The 17,548-nt window shown below is 35.1% G+C and overlaps 2 protein-coding genes across 2 annotated transcripts; both read right to left on the bottom strand.

Moving 5' to 3' along the window:
- Window positions 1–781: 781 nt before the first annotated feature.
- On the bottom strand, window positions 782–7,169 carry apoea (apolipoprotein Ea). The gene is made up of 4 exons (XM_030147621.1): window positions 7,127–7,169; window positions 6,889–7,027; window positions 4,268–4,555; window positions 782–1,171 (listed from the first exon to the last, which is right to left on the bottom strand). The coding sequence occupies exons 1-4, from the start codon at window positions 7,167–7,169 to the stop codon at window positions 865–867; spliced, it is 777 nt and encodes a 258-aa protein (XP_030003481.1). The 3' UTR covers window positions 782–864.
- A 2,453-nt stretch (window positions 7,170–9,622) lies between these two features.
- LOC115428525 (apolipoprotein A-IV-like) lies at window positions 9,623–11,209 on the bottom strand. Its single transcript, XM_030147622.1, has 3 exons — window positions 11,170–11,209; window positions 10,906–11,059; window positions 9,623–10,202 (listed from the first exon to the last, which is right to left on the bottom strand). The coding sequence occupies exons 1-3, from the start codon at window positions 11,207–11,209 to the stop codon at window positions 9,623–9,625; spliced, it is 774 nt and encodes a 257-aa protein (XP_030003482.1).
- Window positions 11,210–17,548: the final 6,339 nt, after the last annotated feature.

The following is a 17,548-nucleotide window of genomic DNA, read 5'->3' as shown; positions in this document are numbered from 1 at the left end:
CATCAGAACTTACAGATCACAGTGGATCTACAAATACCCAAAACATTTAGTAACAGGCAGAACATTGGCACAGTTCCACATACTTCTATTATTTCAGGTTTTTCCAATTTTTTTAAAAGGCTAGTCTATAAATGTAAACATTTTTGTGTAATTTTGCTTTTCTTATACTAAAATAAAGAAGAAATTATGTGGTTTTCATTATTTACAGATTATTATGACAGTATTTTACTGGTCTGACCCACTTTAGATTGAATTGACCTAAAATGATTTTAACATCCTTAAAATCCTCTGTGTAATTTTTGCATTTCACAAATTCATCCCAGGGGCTGGACTGGACCCTTTGGCGGGCTGGTTTTGGGCCCCGTGCCACATGTTTGACACCTGTGACCTAGAAGGTTTGCCAACATAACATTTTGCCTCTAGTCTCGAAACCAAGCAGTTAAATCACCCCTTTCATGCTCATATTTACTACAGTGGATCAGAACATGCTCAGTGGTTTCTGGGTTATGACAGTGGGTGCATAAACTAGCACAGTGTTTGTTAATTTTAAACAGTGAGTACGAACCAGTTTGTATTAGAATGCGTCCTTTAATGAGAGGGGTCTGGGCAAATACTGGCTCATCTGGAGGGGTACCAGGCCTTTGTTTGCATGAGGTTTCTATTAGAGTCAGGCCTTTATTCTCTTTGTTTCATCCATAGAAAAGCATTTTGCACATATAAAAGACAATAGTTTTAATTAAAAACTGAAAATAAGCACAACTCCCCCTTTTCATAGGTGAGACTGTTTATTGATGAACCGTTTCAAACTCATTTACAGAAGCAGATGTTAAACAGGAGGTGATGGGTGAACTGACAGTCCAGAGTTTACATGTATTCATCAAACATGGAGACAAAAGGCCTAAACCAGTTGCGGACCTCCTCCATCTTCTCGTCCAGTGCGGAGCGCAGGTTTTCAGTGGTCTGCTCCATACGTTCCTTCAGGTCTTCTGCTGTGGTCTGAATCTTGACCTTCATGTCATCTATCTGAGACTTCAGCAGATCATTCAGGGTGGTCATCTTGGCCTGGGCGTTGTCACGGACCTGAGAGAAATAAGGGTCGATGCGTGTCCTCACGTCCTCCATGTTGCTTGAGGTGCGCGTCTGGAGCTCCTCCATGTACTCAGATACATGCCTGGAAAAGAACGTTTAAAGAAAGCACAATGTTTACTTGGACATGAGGATTTCCACTTGACACTGATTAATTTACATTTTACTTTTGTCCATCTATGTATGAGGATGAGTTTAAGTAGCTTCAATTGTTATTATTTAACATTTCGGCTAAAATTTACTTAGGGGGTCAAATGAGTGGCCATTTTTGTCAAAAAAAAAAAAAAAAAAAAAAAAAAAACGTTGTAAGAAATGCATAGAACTGTGTTGAAATAATGCTAATACATTTGTGCACAGACTACTGATATTATTTGACAGTGGAAGCTGTATTTTCAGAAATATTGGATTTTGAATAGCATGTGTATGTGAAAACTTTTACTGGTGGACAGACGTGACATTACCCATGATGCTCTGGTCAGTACCAGTACTTTATTAGTAATAAACTTATAGACTTACTATTGCTAATTCTCCTCTTATTCATAAATGTTAGTATTGTGGATCTAAAACAATAACAGCTGACACAAAAACACAAAATGTGGCAGTGGACGGATGTGACATGGTTGTTACAGATCCCATCATACTGATGCTCAGCAGCCATGTCACTGTTTACACTAATGATCCCTGTGCAAAAACTAGGATCAGAATTATTTATTGTATAGTTTATCATCATACTAAAGAGTAAATAACAATATAGAATTGTTATTTCTTTATAAAAATGCTTATTATTAGAAAACTGTTGATTTAAAAAGTGATGTGTGACATTCTTAATGTATGTATTGACGTAACATAAGCAGGATGGATCAGCACCATACTCTAGATTGAACCTGTAAAAATAAAACATGTGATATGTAGGATAGAATCGTGTAAGAAAAATTGGGGAATCTAAAAGAATAGAATATTTGTTTTTCAGGTAAATTCAGTTCAAATATAACTTGGCCATTTGTGACATGAAAATATAGCATTAATTGTGATGAAATTAGACATTTTTGAGCTGAAAACATAGTTCATATGACCATCAACAAGTTGCAACAGAACTGAAATCCTGTAAATTTGCATAACTTGCATTTATCAACACAAAGTTTCTTTGGGGATTCACTTATATTGATATCTTATGCACAAAGACATAAATAAGACCTCTAAGCAAATTTTAGCCGATTTACATACATATATTTGACAGGGACAATACATAAGGGGCATTGCCATATTTGGAACTGTGCAAAAGTCTGAGGCCACCTTCAGCTTTTTGTTTTTGTAGGGTGGAAATGAACATACAAATTCATTTTTCAGGCAATTTTCTTCAAATAAAACAAGAAAATACAGAAAACATACACACAATATTAAAAGCACAGAAGTTCATTTGAAATAAATGGCTCTATAAGCTAAAGTCTGTATTTAGTCTGACCTGTGTTCCCATAAAGTAAAGCAGTCAAAAGTATAAGAAATAGTGACATATGCAGAATTAAACCTGGTATAAATTAATGCTGTAAATCTCATATTGTCTAAACAAAAGAGTTAAAGACATCATTTCTGTCTGTAGAAGCTGTTTTTTTCTGACACCACTGTTTCTATGCTGTAGGTTTTTCCTGTAAATACTGAGAATAACATATGCGTGTTCATTATAACTTTGCTAAAACAAGAAACCTAAACAGTTGCCTCAGATTATTGGTCAGTGCTGTAAAAAAAAAAATTCAGCTGATTCCGCATATATAGGACTTGTAGTCAAAGCTAATTTATAGACCCTGTCCCTGCCTGAGCTTTGAATTAATAACACTAATGCTGTTGCAAAAAAATATGGCAAATCCATACACTTTGTTACAGATCAGGAAGCAAAAATCGTATGAGTTAAGATATTAAAAATTGCCAAAACAAATGCCAACAGAATAATAAGAAGTAAATCACATTTAAGATCAATACTGGTATATGATCAAATTTTGCACTAATATTGAAAACTACAAAATAAGTGACATTTATATTTCTGATGGTAGAGGACTGACAAGGTATTTTACATTTTGCTGGTTTATTGTTTCCATTGGATGCTCATTTACAGCTATATTTTAGAATAATTTCTGTGAATATTTCTTGTATACATACTTATAGAACAACTTCATAAAAGAGTAATTTGTAAAAGTCTCAAAACTTAGTTTGTGCTTATTTTATGGGCCTTCAGTCCAATATTTTATGGCCTGTTTATTACATCTGTACATAAAATTTATCTTGGCTTCTTATAAATCAATGTCGACAGTTTTATGACTGAAAATATTTCGCAGCACGTAAAAGTTCTGCATTCAAAACATTTGTCATGTAAATTTAAGTCAATAATATTACCAGCTAAATATACTATATTTTATAAATTCAACAAAAATCTACTTTTGTTGCTGTGCTTTTTTTATAGTCGTGATTTTTATGAAAAGAAAAATGTACAAAATAATTGAAAGCAACTAAATATAGCAGATTTTCAAGCTTCTATCAATAATTAGTCATACAATCCATCAAGTTAAAAAAATAGATATAAACATCTTTTAATATGTGGTAAGTACAGTAGAAGTAGAAAAGGTGCTAAAAATGTAAAACTCAAATAAAACAGATATATGTCCTCAGATTAAAGTACTTGTTTACATCCAGAAAATGGTAAATTGATCCATAAACTAATGCACTAATGATGTAATTGAATATAAAACACATAAATCTGCAGTAATTAGTTTAAATAGTTGAAAAAAAGATTCAAACTCATCAGAATCTGACTTCAAAAACTACTGTTACGTGTAAAACGAACAACAAGCAAACTATTCCTTAAGTCTTGATGTTTTCAAAATATTTGTAATCGCTAATGAATAGCAATAAGTTTTACCTCAGTTATCATTTGTTTTGTAAAAAGTAAAAGAAATATAATGTTTAAAGCTGTTGTTGCGTTAAAAACAGATAAAAACTGCTGAAAACATTAAATTATTTCTCTTCCTTAAATGAAACTCCTTTATTTTCTGATGAAAGCCCTGGAGATTCTAATAAAACTAATTAAAAATACATTCAGTCTCTGTAATTTCCTTGATGAACTGCTTACTGGACAGAGTTTCCCATCAGCCTCCTGTGAATCTGCCTTCAGCTCCGGTCCAGTTTTTCTCACCTTTTGATCTCCTCTGTGTCCTTGTTGAGGCGTTTCTTCATCTTGCGGGTGTAGGAGTGGACCCTGGTTCTGACGTCATCTGCGTTCTGCTCCATCATGGTCTGCAGCTCCACCACGTACTTATCCAGTTGCTCCTTGGCGTCGGTCATGTGATTGCGGAGTTTGTCGCTCAGTTTCTGCATGTCCCTTCCAAAATTCTGTGCAGCCTCATTAGTGTAAGGAGCCAGTTTGGTCTGCAGGTCGTCAGTGTACATGTTCAGCTCAGACATACTGTCGAGGATCAGGGTTCTGATGAAGACAAAACACAACCGTTTGAGGATTTATTTCATATCCAAAGAGGGTCAAGACTGTGAACAGACCAAATAAGGACACAAATATTCTCACCATGACTCAAGACAGACTCATTTGCTTTGTTTCCAAATACATTTTTCTCTACATTTAACCTTTCATATGTGATGTATCACCATTTATTATAATTTTATCCTCTGCATTTTACATTTCTCAGTGAAAAACAGGCATTTTTTCCCCTACGTTTGATTTACTGATCATCATGTTCATTAAAGCTCAAAGTAAATTCAAAAGTTATTTTTACCAAAACAGAGAAAACTGTAGAAATAGTGACTTTTTCAGCAAAACATATCATTAACTGAACATGAAAGCAATCCCCTATAATCACTATAATTTGTCAAACTGCTTACAGTTGCAGAAAAAATTATTAGACCATCAAAAGCCATCAAAAACAATGGTTATACAATCAAGTATTAACTCCTGTGGGAATCATGTGACTAAAACAGACAGAAAAGAAAACATAGAATGCCTAAAAGCACTGTTTTTGTCAGTACAGTGCCATAGATATTGATGTAAGAACTGAAGTGGTTTTGGTTATTATCAAGAAAACCATGGAAAATGGATAGATATCAGCTCTGAAATTAAACTATTATGAGCTGTTTTTGTTGTTTTCATTATATTTGTCCAAACAAATGTACATTTAGTTGTACCAGGCATTAAAATGAACAAGAAATTGAAGAAAACAAGGGGTGGTCTGTTATTTTTTTTTCCGCGACTGTAGGTTTTATTGGTGAATTAATGTTACAGAATATGACAATGTTTCTATGTTCACTACAAAATGTATTCATTCATTTATACCCTTGCAAAACACACTGATAGATAAACCTCTTTTTTAAAGTTGCTGAGGTACATAAAATAAATATAGACACAAATTGAGCGACAAAAAATATATCAGATCCCAAATTTACCAGTACAAAACAGTGCTAAAAGTAATAATAATAGTAACAATTGATGATGAAATTTAATCAAATAATATACTACTTTTTGTAGCTCTAAATATTTTGGCTTGAAAGGGCATTTTTTTCATTTAGTGATGCTGTGTTAAACTGTTACATGGGTCTAAAGAGTACAAACTATTAACACTGATAAACCACCACAGGCCTCTGTCGGCACCTCTCTACATGTCTCACTTCACTGAAACATGCTGATTCACCTCCTCACTCTCAGACGACTGAACTGACTGTTGTTTCACACCCAGGACACCATCTGTTTATGCAGTTGTGTTAAGATAAACACACATTATATAGCAAGAAATTAGCAGAGAAATATATGTCCTCGCTATCAAAAACAAAAAGAGAAAAAAAAAAAACACAAATCAGTGCTAAGTGTGACCTTCATTTACATGTATTACATGCTTAACTTACTTGGTACCTTAAGGTATATTATATCACATTTCCTTTATATCCTTTAGACTTGGACTGTCTTATTTATACTCTGCTTAAATGATCTAATATAGCTTCTACATCAGAGGTCTCAAACATGCGGCCAAATCTGGCCTGCCAACGGGTCCAGTCTGGCCCCTGGGATGAATTTGTGAAATGTAAAAATTACACAGAAGATATTAAACATTTTAGTTCAGGTTCCATATACTGACCAATTTAATCTCAAGTGGGTCGGATCAGTAAAATACTATCATAATAACCTATAAATACTCACAACTCAACATTTTTCTCCTAGTAAATGTAACATTTTCATGTCATTTTACTGTATTTACACTAAAACAAACAACCATTTCACAAAAACATGAAAAACCTGGACAAATATAAACATTTTGAAATGTCTGAAGTGCAAGTTTACCAATATTCTGCCTGTTATTAAATGTTTTGTGTAATTGTGGATCCACTGTGATCTGTAAGTTGTAATTTACATGGGTACATGATAAACTGTGACATAATATTGTTAAAATGGCACTTATTTTTCTTAGAGATTTCAGTTTGTTCATATTATTCACATTGTTTTAAAAGATAAATGGCAGATGTAAACATTTTCATCACGTAATTTTACTTTTTTCACTCTAAAACATAAAGGAAAATTTGGAGTTGACATTATTTATATATTATTATGTTATTATTTCGCTGGTCCAGCCCACTTCAGATCAAATTTGGCTTAATGTGGCCCCTGAACTAAAATGAGTTGACACCCCTGTTCTACAGTATTCATATTTTTCTTCTGAATAAATTCTGTATATTCCAGTTGTATCTTGATACAGACACTGAAACTTAGCCTGAGACTTATGCACAGTATTGTAAATAAATATGACTGTATGAACTCACTCCAGTTCTCTGCTGATCTGAGAGGCTCTGATGTCCTTCATCATCTCATCGGCTCTCAAGGTCACATCTGTGAAATACTCCTGAAACTTTTCGACAGTGTCTTCCCAGTCGACCTCTGGCAAACTTCTGGCATGGCAGCCTGTGGAGAAAACAAATTGTGCTCAAAAATGTAACTTCATCTAAAAAGAACGCCATAATAAGCCTTTTTATCAAAGCATGAAGTTAAGGATGAACTCACCTGACAGGACTGCCAGCGCAAGGATTACTGCAACGACCCGCATGATGATCCGAAGAGATGAAAACCTGGAAATTAAAGGTTGAAATCATTCCCAAGTTAAATACTCAGGAGTGTTACAAACCAAATGTGGTTAAATTACAATCTAAGACACAAAATCAAACATAAAAATATCAGTAAAGAAAACAGAAGATTTAATAAAAGTCCAATATGGTGAAGATCTGATGAAAACTCACCTGAGGCGGTCCTGGGTTGTGAGTCTGTGAGACTGACTCGGCTGATAACTCTGTATTTATACAGATTATGTGACAATGATGTGATCAATAAATGTCAGGAGGATTGCTGACCTCTGATCGAAGTCCTCTGCATGAACTGTACTGTTGTCACCTTTTATTGAGTGTCTTTTGGGCTCCACGTCGCAGAATGAAAGTACACACACACGTCAGTAATTACAAACATTAAAAGATGTCCCATCACTGTGTTTTTAGTGTGGATTGTTAATTAAAGACATATATATGAGGGCTTCTCTGTCAAACAATCATTTACAGTTTTGGTGAGTTTTACATTTTATTCCAAAGTTCAAAACGACTCTTCTAAAAAAATCATTTGTAGACATGTTGATAGCACATCATCATCAAAAGGCCAAAAGTCAGTCTGGTTTTATATGACTGTCTACTTTAATCTGGCTCATGGTCTGTTTTATCAGCTGCTGCCTACTTTTAAACACATATAAGATGGGACTCCTTCCAAAAAATGACAAAGAAAACAGAGCTCTAGAGATTGTATTAACTTGACTCAACACTGCTGAAGCCACACTTAAGTAAAAGTATCTAGGCATTAGCTAAATAACAGTAGACACTGTATCAATGTTGCACTGTTGTATATGATGTTTTCTATTAATTTTACTATTGCATTTATGTGTATGTTACACAGCCATGCATTTGTATTTTAAAATATACAAAAATGACTATAAAGTAGAATTGGAGTATTTAGAAGAAAGAGTTCTGACATTATATTAACCCCCAAGACCTACTGTCCACATTTGTGGACAAGAGTTTCACAACTTTATACAAAAAAAAGAAAAGAAAAGAAAACTGTCCACCACAAAGGACATTCCATAAAAATTTTAAAGACTGCATCTGAAAAAACTGTTGCATCATGATGTTTCCAATATAGGCCCTTATCTAATAAAAACAAAAAAGCTTGTACTTTGCTGACACTTCCTGGGTCTTAGGAGGTTAAAGCTGTCAGTGCATAAATGTGAACTGAACTTATTCATAGCCCTGAGCTGTTACTGTGAATGTATGCGACCACTAGAGGGAGTAGTGAGTCATGGTGTTGAAGACTACTGCTAAAGTATAGTTGAGGACGAGAATGACTTAGAAACAACTTTCAGGGTCAAAGAAAGAGATAAAGTCATAAAAGTTGCCAGTGAAAAAATAAAGTTCTTGATGATCAAGGAGTTTAAAGAAGTAAAATTAAAGAAAGTGTCAAGACAAAATGACTAAATGAAAAAAGATATGTATACATGCATTTCTTTTGAAAATATTAACTGGCTCCACAGACCTTCTCTTAACTTTTGATTGATACTAGGGCTCTAATTTTGAAAGTCTTTGTGGTCCTGAAATATCTCAGCTTTTGTTGCATCTTGAAAACTATTATACTAGGATACAGGCATACTGTATGTTGTGACCATATTGAAAAGTTAAATGACTCGATAACACTGCTCCAATTGTATCTTTTCTATTTGAGACTTTTATTTTGAAAGTCTGGATCAACCATTTCAGGGCATGAACTTAGCAAACATGCTTTTATTTTTAAAATATGCCCTTTCCTCAGGTGTCTCAATGCATGTTTGTTTTTAATAGTGTTTGCATATTTGCTGTATAATACTGTACATATATCACTACAAAGCCTGTGAAATGTGTGCGTGTGGTCATGCATTTCAGAAAATATATGAATATTGTAGAAGCTAAATGGGTTCATCTGGACAGAGAAAAGAATAAAAGACTGTGAAAGCATCTGGGTCTGTAGTGAACATGGAAATACTGTCATCTTCTGCAACATTGACTCACCAATAAAACCCATGTAATTTGACAAAGGACAGTAGTTGTAGACACTTGTGATTATTTTAAGTCAATGATATATTTTTCAGTTTTCTCTACTGTGATATTATAACCTTTGAATTTAATCTGAGACCAAAATGTAGAAGATAATATAATAAATACTGATAAATCACTTAGGAAAAGTTCAATGTAGTGAAAATAATCATAACAACAATAGTTTTCAAGGGTAAAGCTATTTATTATTGTTTTAAAACACTTTAAAATTGTAAACAGTTACACTGAAGACAAAACACTGATACTGTTCAGAGGGTTGCAAACACAAAAACATAAAAAAAAAATGAGGTATTGCACTTTTTATCTAGCCCTTGACTGCTGCTTCAATCCAGCAGAGTTCACAGCTGCAAAATAAAAACATGGAAAAGTAAATGTCTGTTTACTGGATCATCTTGGAGAAGGACTTCCACAGAGTGTCCAGCTGCTGCTTCAGGTTTTGGGCATCAGAGTCCAGCTTGGCCCTCAGCTCCTCTCCATAAGGAGCCAGACTCTGCTGGATCTCCTGGCTCTTCTGGTTGAACTGGGTCTCAAAATTCATGGCCAGGGGGATCATGCTCCTCTGAAACTCCTCCAGACTCTGGTCCATCTTCTGCTTCATCTCCTCGGTGTAGGGGACCATCTGGGCCTGCAGCTCGCTCATTTTCAGATCCATCTGCGTCTTCAGCTCCTGGCTCTTCTGCATCAGGATGGTCTTCAGGGCCTCGGGGTCCATGGACTCGGCATAGGGGGTCACTTCTTTCTTCATCTCCTCCACCTGTTGCTGGATCTTGGTCATGAGTTCCTCGGCGTAGGGCTGCACGCTGGAGCTCAGAGTGGTCAGGTCGTTCTGCAGACGGGTCTTCAGCTGCTCGGACTCCTGGGTAAAACGATCCATGAGGTCCTGAGTCAGAGGAGCCACCTGAGTCCGCCAAGTCTCTGAGAACTTACTGATGGCCTCGGTGCTCTGAGAGATGAGGGAACTGCATAGACAGGACGACATTTACTTTAAAAATATGCCTCATCACATCAGTTGTCAGTCTGTATTTAGTAAAGTGTGGTGAAATGGGTTATTTTCCTCTGTTCTTCTTTTGATTGTAATCATTTTCATTTAAAGTCATTTTAATTTGTGTTAAATGCAGAAGATGTACAGTGAGTTTGTAAATATGCAGTTTTTTAAGGTTGTTGAGGGACACAAACTGCCTCAAGTCCATTAGAATAGGTCAAAATAAATGCAATAAATGTCATTATGTCTGAAAAAAGGATTACTTTATTAAACCAACAAACCTGATGTTGGCCTATGACTTTTGCGTAATATTATATATAATGTGGAATGTAGAGTAAATAAACGAACAAACCTTCTGGAACCTCTGCCATCCTAATTTATAACCTGATGATCTAACCAAATTCACTTTTGATTTAACATTTACATAACGTATGTTTTTCTTTCTTTAGTCAAAATGTATGTAAATAGAAAGAACAACTAAAGAAGAAAAATCACAATGCATATGTGTAGGTGCAGAGTCTGAAATTACAGGTTGGAGGAAAGAAAGAAAGAAAGAAAGAAAGAAAGAAAGAAAGAAAGAAAGAAAGAAAGAAAGAAAGAAAGAAAGAAAGAAAGAAAGAAAGAAAGAGAGAAAGAAGGAAAGAAAGAAAGAAAGTGGGAAAAACTCCAACTTCTCTTACTTCACTTCCTTTCCCAGCTCAGACTGTCTGATCTGTTGCAGGGAGCTATCGGCCGTCATGGTTGCCTTGGCAACGTAGTCCCAGAATGCCTCCTTCATCATGTCGACCTGGTGGCTTGGTTGGTTTGGCCTCACAATGTGGGCATTACATCCTGCTGAGAAAACCAAAAATGTATCACATCTTTTCCATTAATCTGTATTTTTTTTTTTTTTTTTTACTTCTTTTCCACTTTGAAGTGATTTGTCATATTTGAAAGTTTCTTACCAATGAAAACAGCGAGGACGAGAACCATGAGGACCTTCATGACTGACACCTGAAAACAGAGTACATGTACATTTACACCTTCTGTTATTTTTTCCCTGGTTGATCTCTCACCCTGCAGAGGAGACTCACTTGTGAGGCCTTGGAGGATTCCTCTGTGAGCAGCTGGATACTGTGAGTGAGCTGTGGACAGGTCACATGAGTTTATATATGCAGCCGAGTCGTCTGGAGGAGTAAAGTCCATCAGTTACTGCTGTGCTGTCACCGCCGCTTCCACATCACCTCTGATGTCAACACTGTCTGATGAAACCTGGTGGTCATTCTCAACCAGCTTTGAGCCACAGTTATTGGGACATTCCAGAGTTGGGGGACATTTTCTGTCCCACCCATAAAATTCCAAATAATCCATACACTAAATACAAACACATGCACTTGTGTAAATTATACTTGTCCCGAGACAAAAAGTGAGAAAATATGTTCCGAAACATTATTAAAAATACCAAATATCGTTGTACCTGCTCCATTTAAATTTTCCTCTGCTAATAAAGACATGATTGCATTTACATCTTTATTGGCCAGGAGGCTTAGATTGTTAAAGTGGAAATCCTCATCTCCACCAACCTTCTCAAAATGATCAAGGAAGTACTTTATTTTCTCAAAAAAGAAAAAATTCGTTTGACGTTAGCTGGAGCCTCGAACACTTTTGAAAAGACATGGACTCCTTTTCTGATCTATATTAATAGTGTAATCTGTCATGTTTCTCTTGACTGAGTATTTTGTTATACTTTTTTCCCCCCTAACATTTAAAGTGGGAATTTGGTACTTTTATTTTGTATTTATTTACTGTTTATTTATTTGTTTATTTTTATCTTTCCTGTGATTTGGAGGGGATGTGTGCCGGGGGGGGGGGGGGGGGGGGGGGTGGGCTGTTCCACTTGTTGTTTGTCTGTGTGTTGGACTTTTGTATCATATGACGAAACTATATTCTGTTTTTTTATATGTTAAAAAATAACAAAAACCAGTAAACAGAACGTTAAAAAAAACAACAACTAAATAGATCTCTACCATCCCCCTGAAATGTCATTTTTCTCTTGTCCCACCTTCTTGATTACAAATTTGCATGTCACATCCAATCATTTTTAGTCCAATGGTCAAAGGTCTGATGGACTTTTGGGATCAGTTGCCGTCCGTCTGTAAACAATTTTTCAAGAAGCATCTTCTCCAAAACACTCAGCCACAGTCAATTGAAATTCATAGTAGAGGTTCCTTGGGGCAAGGTCTAAGTTTGTTAAAAGAATTGAGAAATACTGATTTTTGAATTTTTTAATGAATTTTTGACATTTTAAAAATCCCTGTTGGCTTATAATGGAACAAATTTCAAAGTGCTATAACTTCCAAACAGTTGAAGATATTGATATAATTACTATTGGTAATAGATAGAAAGTCACATATGGACTTTCATTTGGTGTCATGACCTTTGACCTTGAGTGACCTTGAAAGGTCAAACGAATGTCAATTTATGTCTTAAATTATGTCGTTGGACTACAGCAACCTTTTTTGAACCACGCCCCACTAACAGCATCATGAGCCCCCCTGTGTTCGAGGGGGGTGAGGGGGGTACAATGTGCTGGACGATATGCAACCACCCCCTGGTCCCACAAATTTTTCTAAGTGATTTATAAAGTTGTATTGTGATGTACAACAGACAACAGTAGGCACTAATACACCTGCACGCACACACGCACGACAATATCACTTGCGACCCCCCTCCATGTGCTTGCGCCCCCCGGGAGAGTGTTTGCGCCCCCTGCCACCCCCTGATTGAGAACCACTGGACAACAAAACCCTTGGTCCTATTTTTATATATTGTTTTTGTCTTCTAGATGTAATAAGACATGTAATAAAAACAAATATCAGGTTTTTTTTCAATGTAAAAGTAAGATAAAGCATACCAGTACTAGATTATATAGCTAACGATTAACTAAAATAATAAAACAAACTAAATAAACTGGTTAATTATTATTGAAAGAACACTTCATTATTACATAAAGCCTTTAAAACACTGATTTAATGTGGTTTTAACTGAACTGAACTTAGTGTATACCACTGAGACGACATGAATGTAGGTTATTCACATGTAATGTGTAAATAAGGTTGTGACACAGACACTTCTACACTCAGAGTAAAAGAGCAGATAAGATAACAGAGCCTCATGTTACAGTTTCTATAGTTTCGACCAATTCACTCGAGACGCAGCAGGTAAACACACTCGCACTGATGCACAAACCCTGAAACAGTCTTTATTCTACAGGTCAGTGAAGTGTGAGCAGGACTTTGATCGCTTTGTGCCACCTGATGTGCAGACGATCTGAGCTGAACGTTGTTTCTCATTCACTGACTGTTGAGTCGATAAGATCAGGAGCTAAAGTCTGCGTCTCAGGAGGGAAACGCTGATAACCCTGTTGTTTTCAAGTGACGCACACAAGGTTTAGACCTTTCGACAAATTAGAGGTGACACACAGGGAATGAACCCTCAAAGACCTAAACAGCCACTGGTGATCAACAGCAAATACTGAGATTAAAACGTGTAATAACTGTTGAATTAATAATCCTATCAATACATAGAAATAATTCAGGTAAAAGGCAGTTTATCAGCTTTTCAACAGCATCAGATGTGACCCATTTGGACGTTCAGAGGCTCTGTAGTGAACATGAAAACACTATCATCTGCAACATTAAAGAAAAAAAAATGCAAATAGGTTTAAAAACAATAGAAAGAAAAAAAGAGAAAAAAAAGGAAAAGAAAATACATAAAAGTAAGCCAAATTAGAAAGAAAAAGATAAATGGATGATAAGGGAATGATATGTAAGGTAATAAAAAAATGACAAGAAAAGTAGGGCCAGAAAATGAAAAACAAATGAAAGAATGAACAGTTAATATTGATTATATTGATACAATATGAACAAAATACTTCTTCAAATAAAGAAAACTAACGTAACAGAAACCAAATAGACTCACAAGATAAATATAAAAAAAACAAATGATGAAGATAAATGTGCAGAAATACAATAATAAAAGTAATCACAATTATATTACTCACTGTTAAGTCAGTACTGGGTTAAAACCAAGAACCTGAGTGATGCTCAAAGGTAGATGTTTAATTAAAGCAACGAGGTTGATATATCAAAAATCTATTTAAATGGAATAAAACTACTAATAAGTGTAAAATCACATGAGATTTGGAGAAAAGCAAAGAAAACAGTCATTTTTTAGCATTATATATGAAAATGTGCATGTTTAATTTTATCCCAGAATAAAGTTGAGGTTATGAGGTAACTCAAGTTTATCTGTCTATCAGCTGTGTTAATGTACTTTGTACAGAAAACCAGGCAACCTGCTGTAATTATATGTAATTATTATTATTACTGGATGTAAAGGTGTCTTTATTGCTTTATTGTCTTTACTCAATCATTCATTTAAAACAGGGGTGTCAAACTCATTTTAGTTCAGGGGCCACATTCAGCCCAATTTAATCTCAAGTGGGCCGGACCAGTAAAATAATAACAGGGAAAAAAGTAAAATTATATTATGATCAGGTTTACATCTACAAAGTTACCTTAAAAATCTGAATAACATGAACAATTTGAATTGTCTGAAGAAAAACAAGTGCAATTTTCACAATATTCTGTCTCGGTTTATCAGTTTATCATTTACACATGTGCGTTACAATCACACAAAACATTTAGTAATATTCAGAATACTGGCAAAATTGCATTTACTTTTCTAAGACATTTCCATTTGTTCAGGTTATTCACATTTTTTGTAAAAGTATAGTTTGATAATGTAAACATTTTCATGTAATTTTACTTTTATACACCAAAAAAAAAACAAAGAGAAAATGTGGGGTTGTCATTATTTATTGGTTATAAAGATAATATTTTACTGGTCTGATCCACTTGAAATCTAATTGGACTGTATAAGGAACCTGAATTAAAATGATTTTTACACCACTGATTGTTTATATCGTCAGCGCAATTTGTGCATTTCACAAATTCATCCTGCGGGCTGGATTGGACCCTTTGGCGGCCGCATTTGGCCCCTGGGCCGCATGTTTGACACCTGTGATTTAAAACTTTCAAAAACTAAAGTCACTGAACACATACTTTGTGGTAACTCAGTATTAAACGAACCATACAGAAGTTTGTGGTGTTTTAAAATTATCTGGTTTCCTTTACATCAGCTTTGTCAACTGTTTTGTTTAGATTACATCCATATTATCAGTATCAACTGTTTATTCATTCATTCATTTATTTGTTCATTATTTTCTGGTAGATTGAAGGAAAACCCTGATGTAGTGTCTGTTCCAGGACGGTGATACCTCTGGTGGTGTGACATGGTCAGATGAATGTGAACTGCAGCCTCTGACCTGGACCTGGTCTAATGTGATCTCTTTAAACTTATGATGCACCTTTGTATGTTCACCATGGTTCAGGTCAACACCCACAGGAGATTCTAGACTCCATTACTCCATGCTCTCGATCCATTGCATCAAAACACTTAATGAGGAACATTTTGAGCTCCGGACCCAAAAAATCAGTTTAATGTCTCCTCAGGACCCAAATTGACATAATATCTACAGTTTTAAACAACAATGCACAGTCAAAACAACATAGAATAAAAGCATCTGTCAATCACATTCTAAGAGAACAACATAATTTCTAACTTGTGAGTAAATCAGCAACTCCACCAACAAGTAGAGATATTTCAGAATTACATGTTTGAATATATATTTTATCTCTTTAAAAAGTTGTTGATAATTAGGACTTTCCGTTGACTTTGTTACTGTTTATTTTGTGGAATATTTTTACTATTTATTCGTTTATTTATTTAAGAGTAAGTGTGAACTGAGGAACGTGGGGATGATGTGATGATGAAGATGAGCAAGATCAGAAAGATTAAAAACTGGAATAATAATAATAAGGATGGGCTGCATATAAGGCCTTTACAGTTTAGTTTCCTTCTTCTTACATGATTATTTTGTTGTTTTATCTTCATTTTTGTCTACATCTCCTATGACTGAGGCCTCTCTTAAACATTTCACATTACTCTGATGAGCATTCACAGTCTTCCAGAAATATTCTTTTTTTTTTTAAAAATTGTTATATGTTTTGCATATGTTTGTGCCCTGACCTTAAATGAGGGGAAAAACAGCTTTAATAGAAGGCTGTTTGTCTGTCCAGTAGAGTTCAAAGACTCTGACTCCTTAAGAAGATAGTTTATGTTATTTATATAGCCATGTAAAAGTATGATAAATTAATCCGAAAGACATACACCTTGAATAAATTAAAAGAAACATAACTAACAAGTGGTGCCAGGTATAACAAACCCGGCCCCTCGCACGTATTGTAGCTTATTTTGGCATCGATCCAGCTGATGTCAGCATATCAACTACCTCTATATATGTGCCAAGTTTAAAGTAAATTGAAACTAAATTGATGTGTTTATAGACATGTGAAATCTCGCCCATTATAAGTAAATGGGAGAAGAAAAAAAGTGGTAAAAAATTCATTAAAAATTTAAACTTTGACCTACTTTTCCCAAAATGTAATGACATCTATTCTGAGTCACTGGCAATCTACAAACCCAATCTGGTATGAATTCAACTAATAGGTTTGCTACTACAGACATTTAAAATTTTGCCCATTATAAGCGAATAGGGAAAAAAAAGATGTTAAAAATTCATAAAAAATGTAAACTTTAAACAATTTTTCCCAAAATGTAATGAAATCTATTCTGGATCACTGGCAATCTATAAACCCAATTTGGTATGAATTCAACCAATAGTTTTGCTGCTAGAGTGTTAATAAACTAAAAAACAAAGAAAGAAATAAAACCAACCAAAAACAATACCCCTTGCCTCCCCTTTGGGGGCCAGGGTAATAATTTCCCTTCCTAAACTTCTGGTCTTTTAATTAGAAATTTTCCAAAGCACCTCTCTCTGTTTCTGTTCAGTTACTGCACACAAACTTCAGTGTAGTTTTAGATTACAGATGGAATTAAACTGAATCTAATATAGTATAGTTAGTCCGTATAGTTGTTGCTGTATATGAGTCTATTTCAGTGCAACAGGTTACAAAGCAATCAGAAAGCAAAAATGGGAAGTACCATGCACAATGTCTTAAATTATGACGTGGAGTGACAGCAGTGACAAGAATGTGTCCAGCGAGGCAACAGTGGAGGGACTTTGTCCTTCATTTCAGCTATAAAAGTTTGTGAGACGCCTTCAGGATGACACACAGTCAGACGAGGAGGCGAGAAGAGTCGAGCTGCCACTGCACGGTAAAAGCTTTTATTCAGTCTATCAGCAGATTCAGGCTATGA

Source organism: Sphaeramia orbicularis, chromosome 11 (assembly GCF_902148855.1).
Source record: "Sphaeramia orbicularis chromosome 11, fSphaOr1.1, whole genome shotgun sequence".
Taxonomy (NCBI): Eukaryota; Metazoa; Chordata; class Actinopteri; order Kurtiformes; family Apogonidae; genus Sphaeramia; species Sphaeramia orbicularis.
This window is presented reverse-complemented; position numbering and strand designations above follow the sequence as displayed.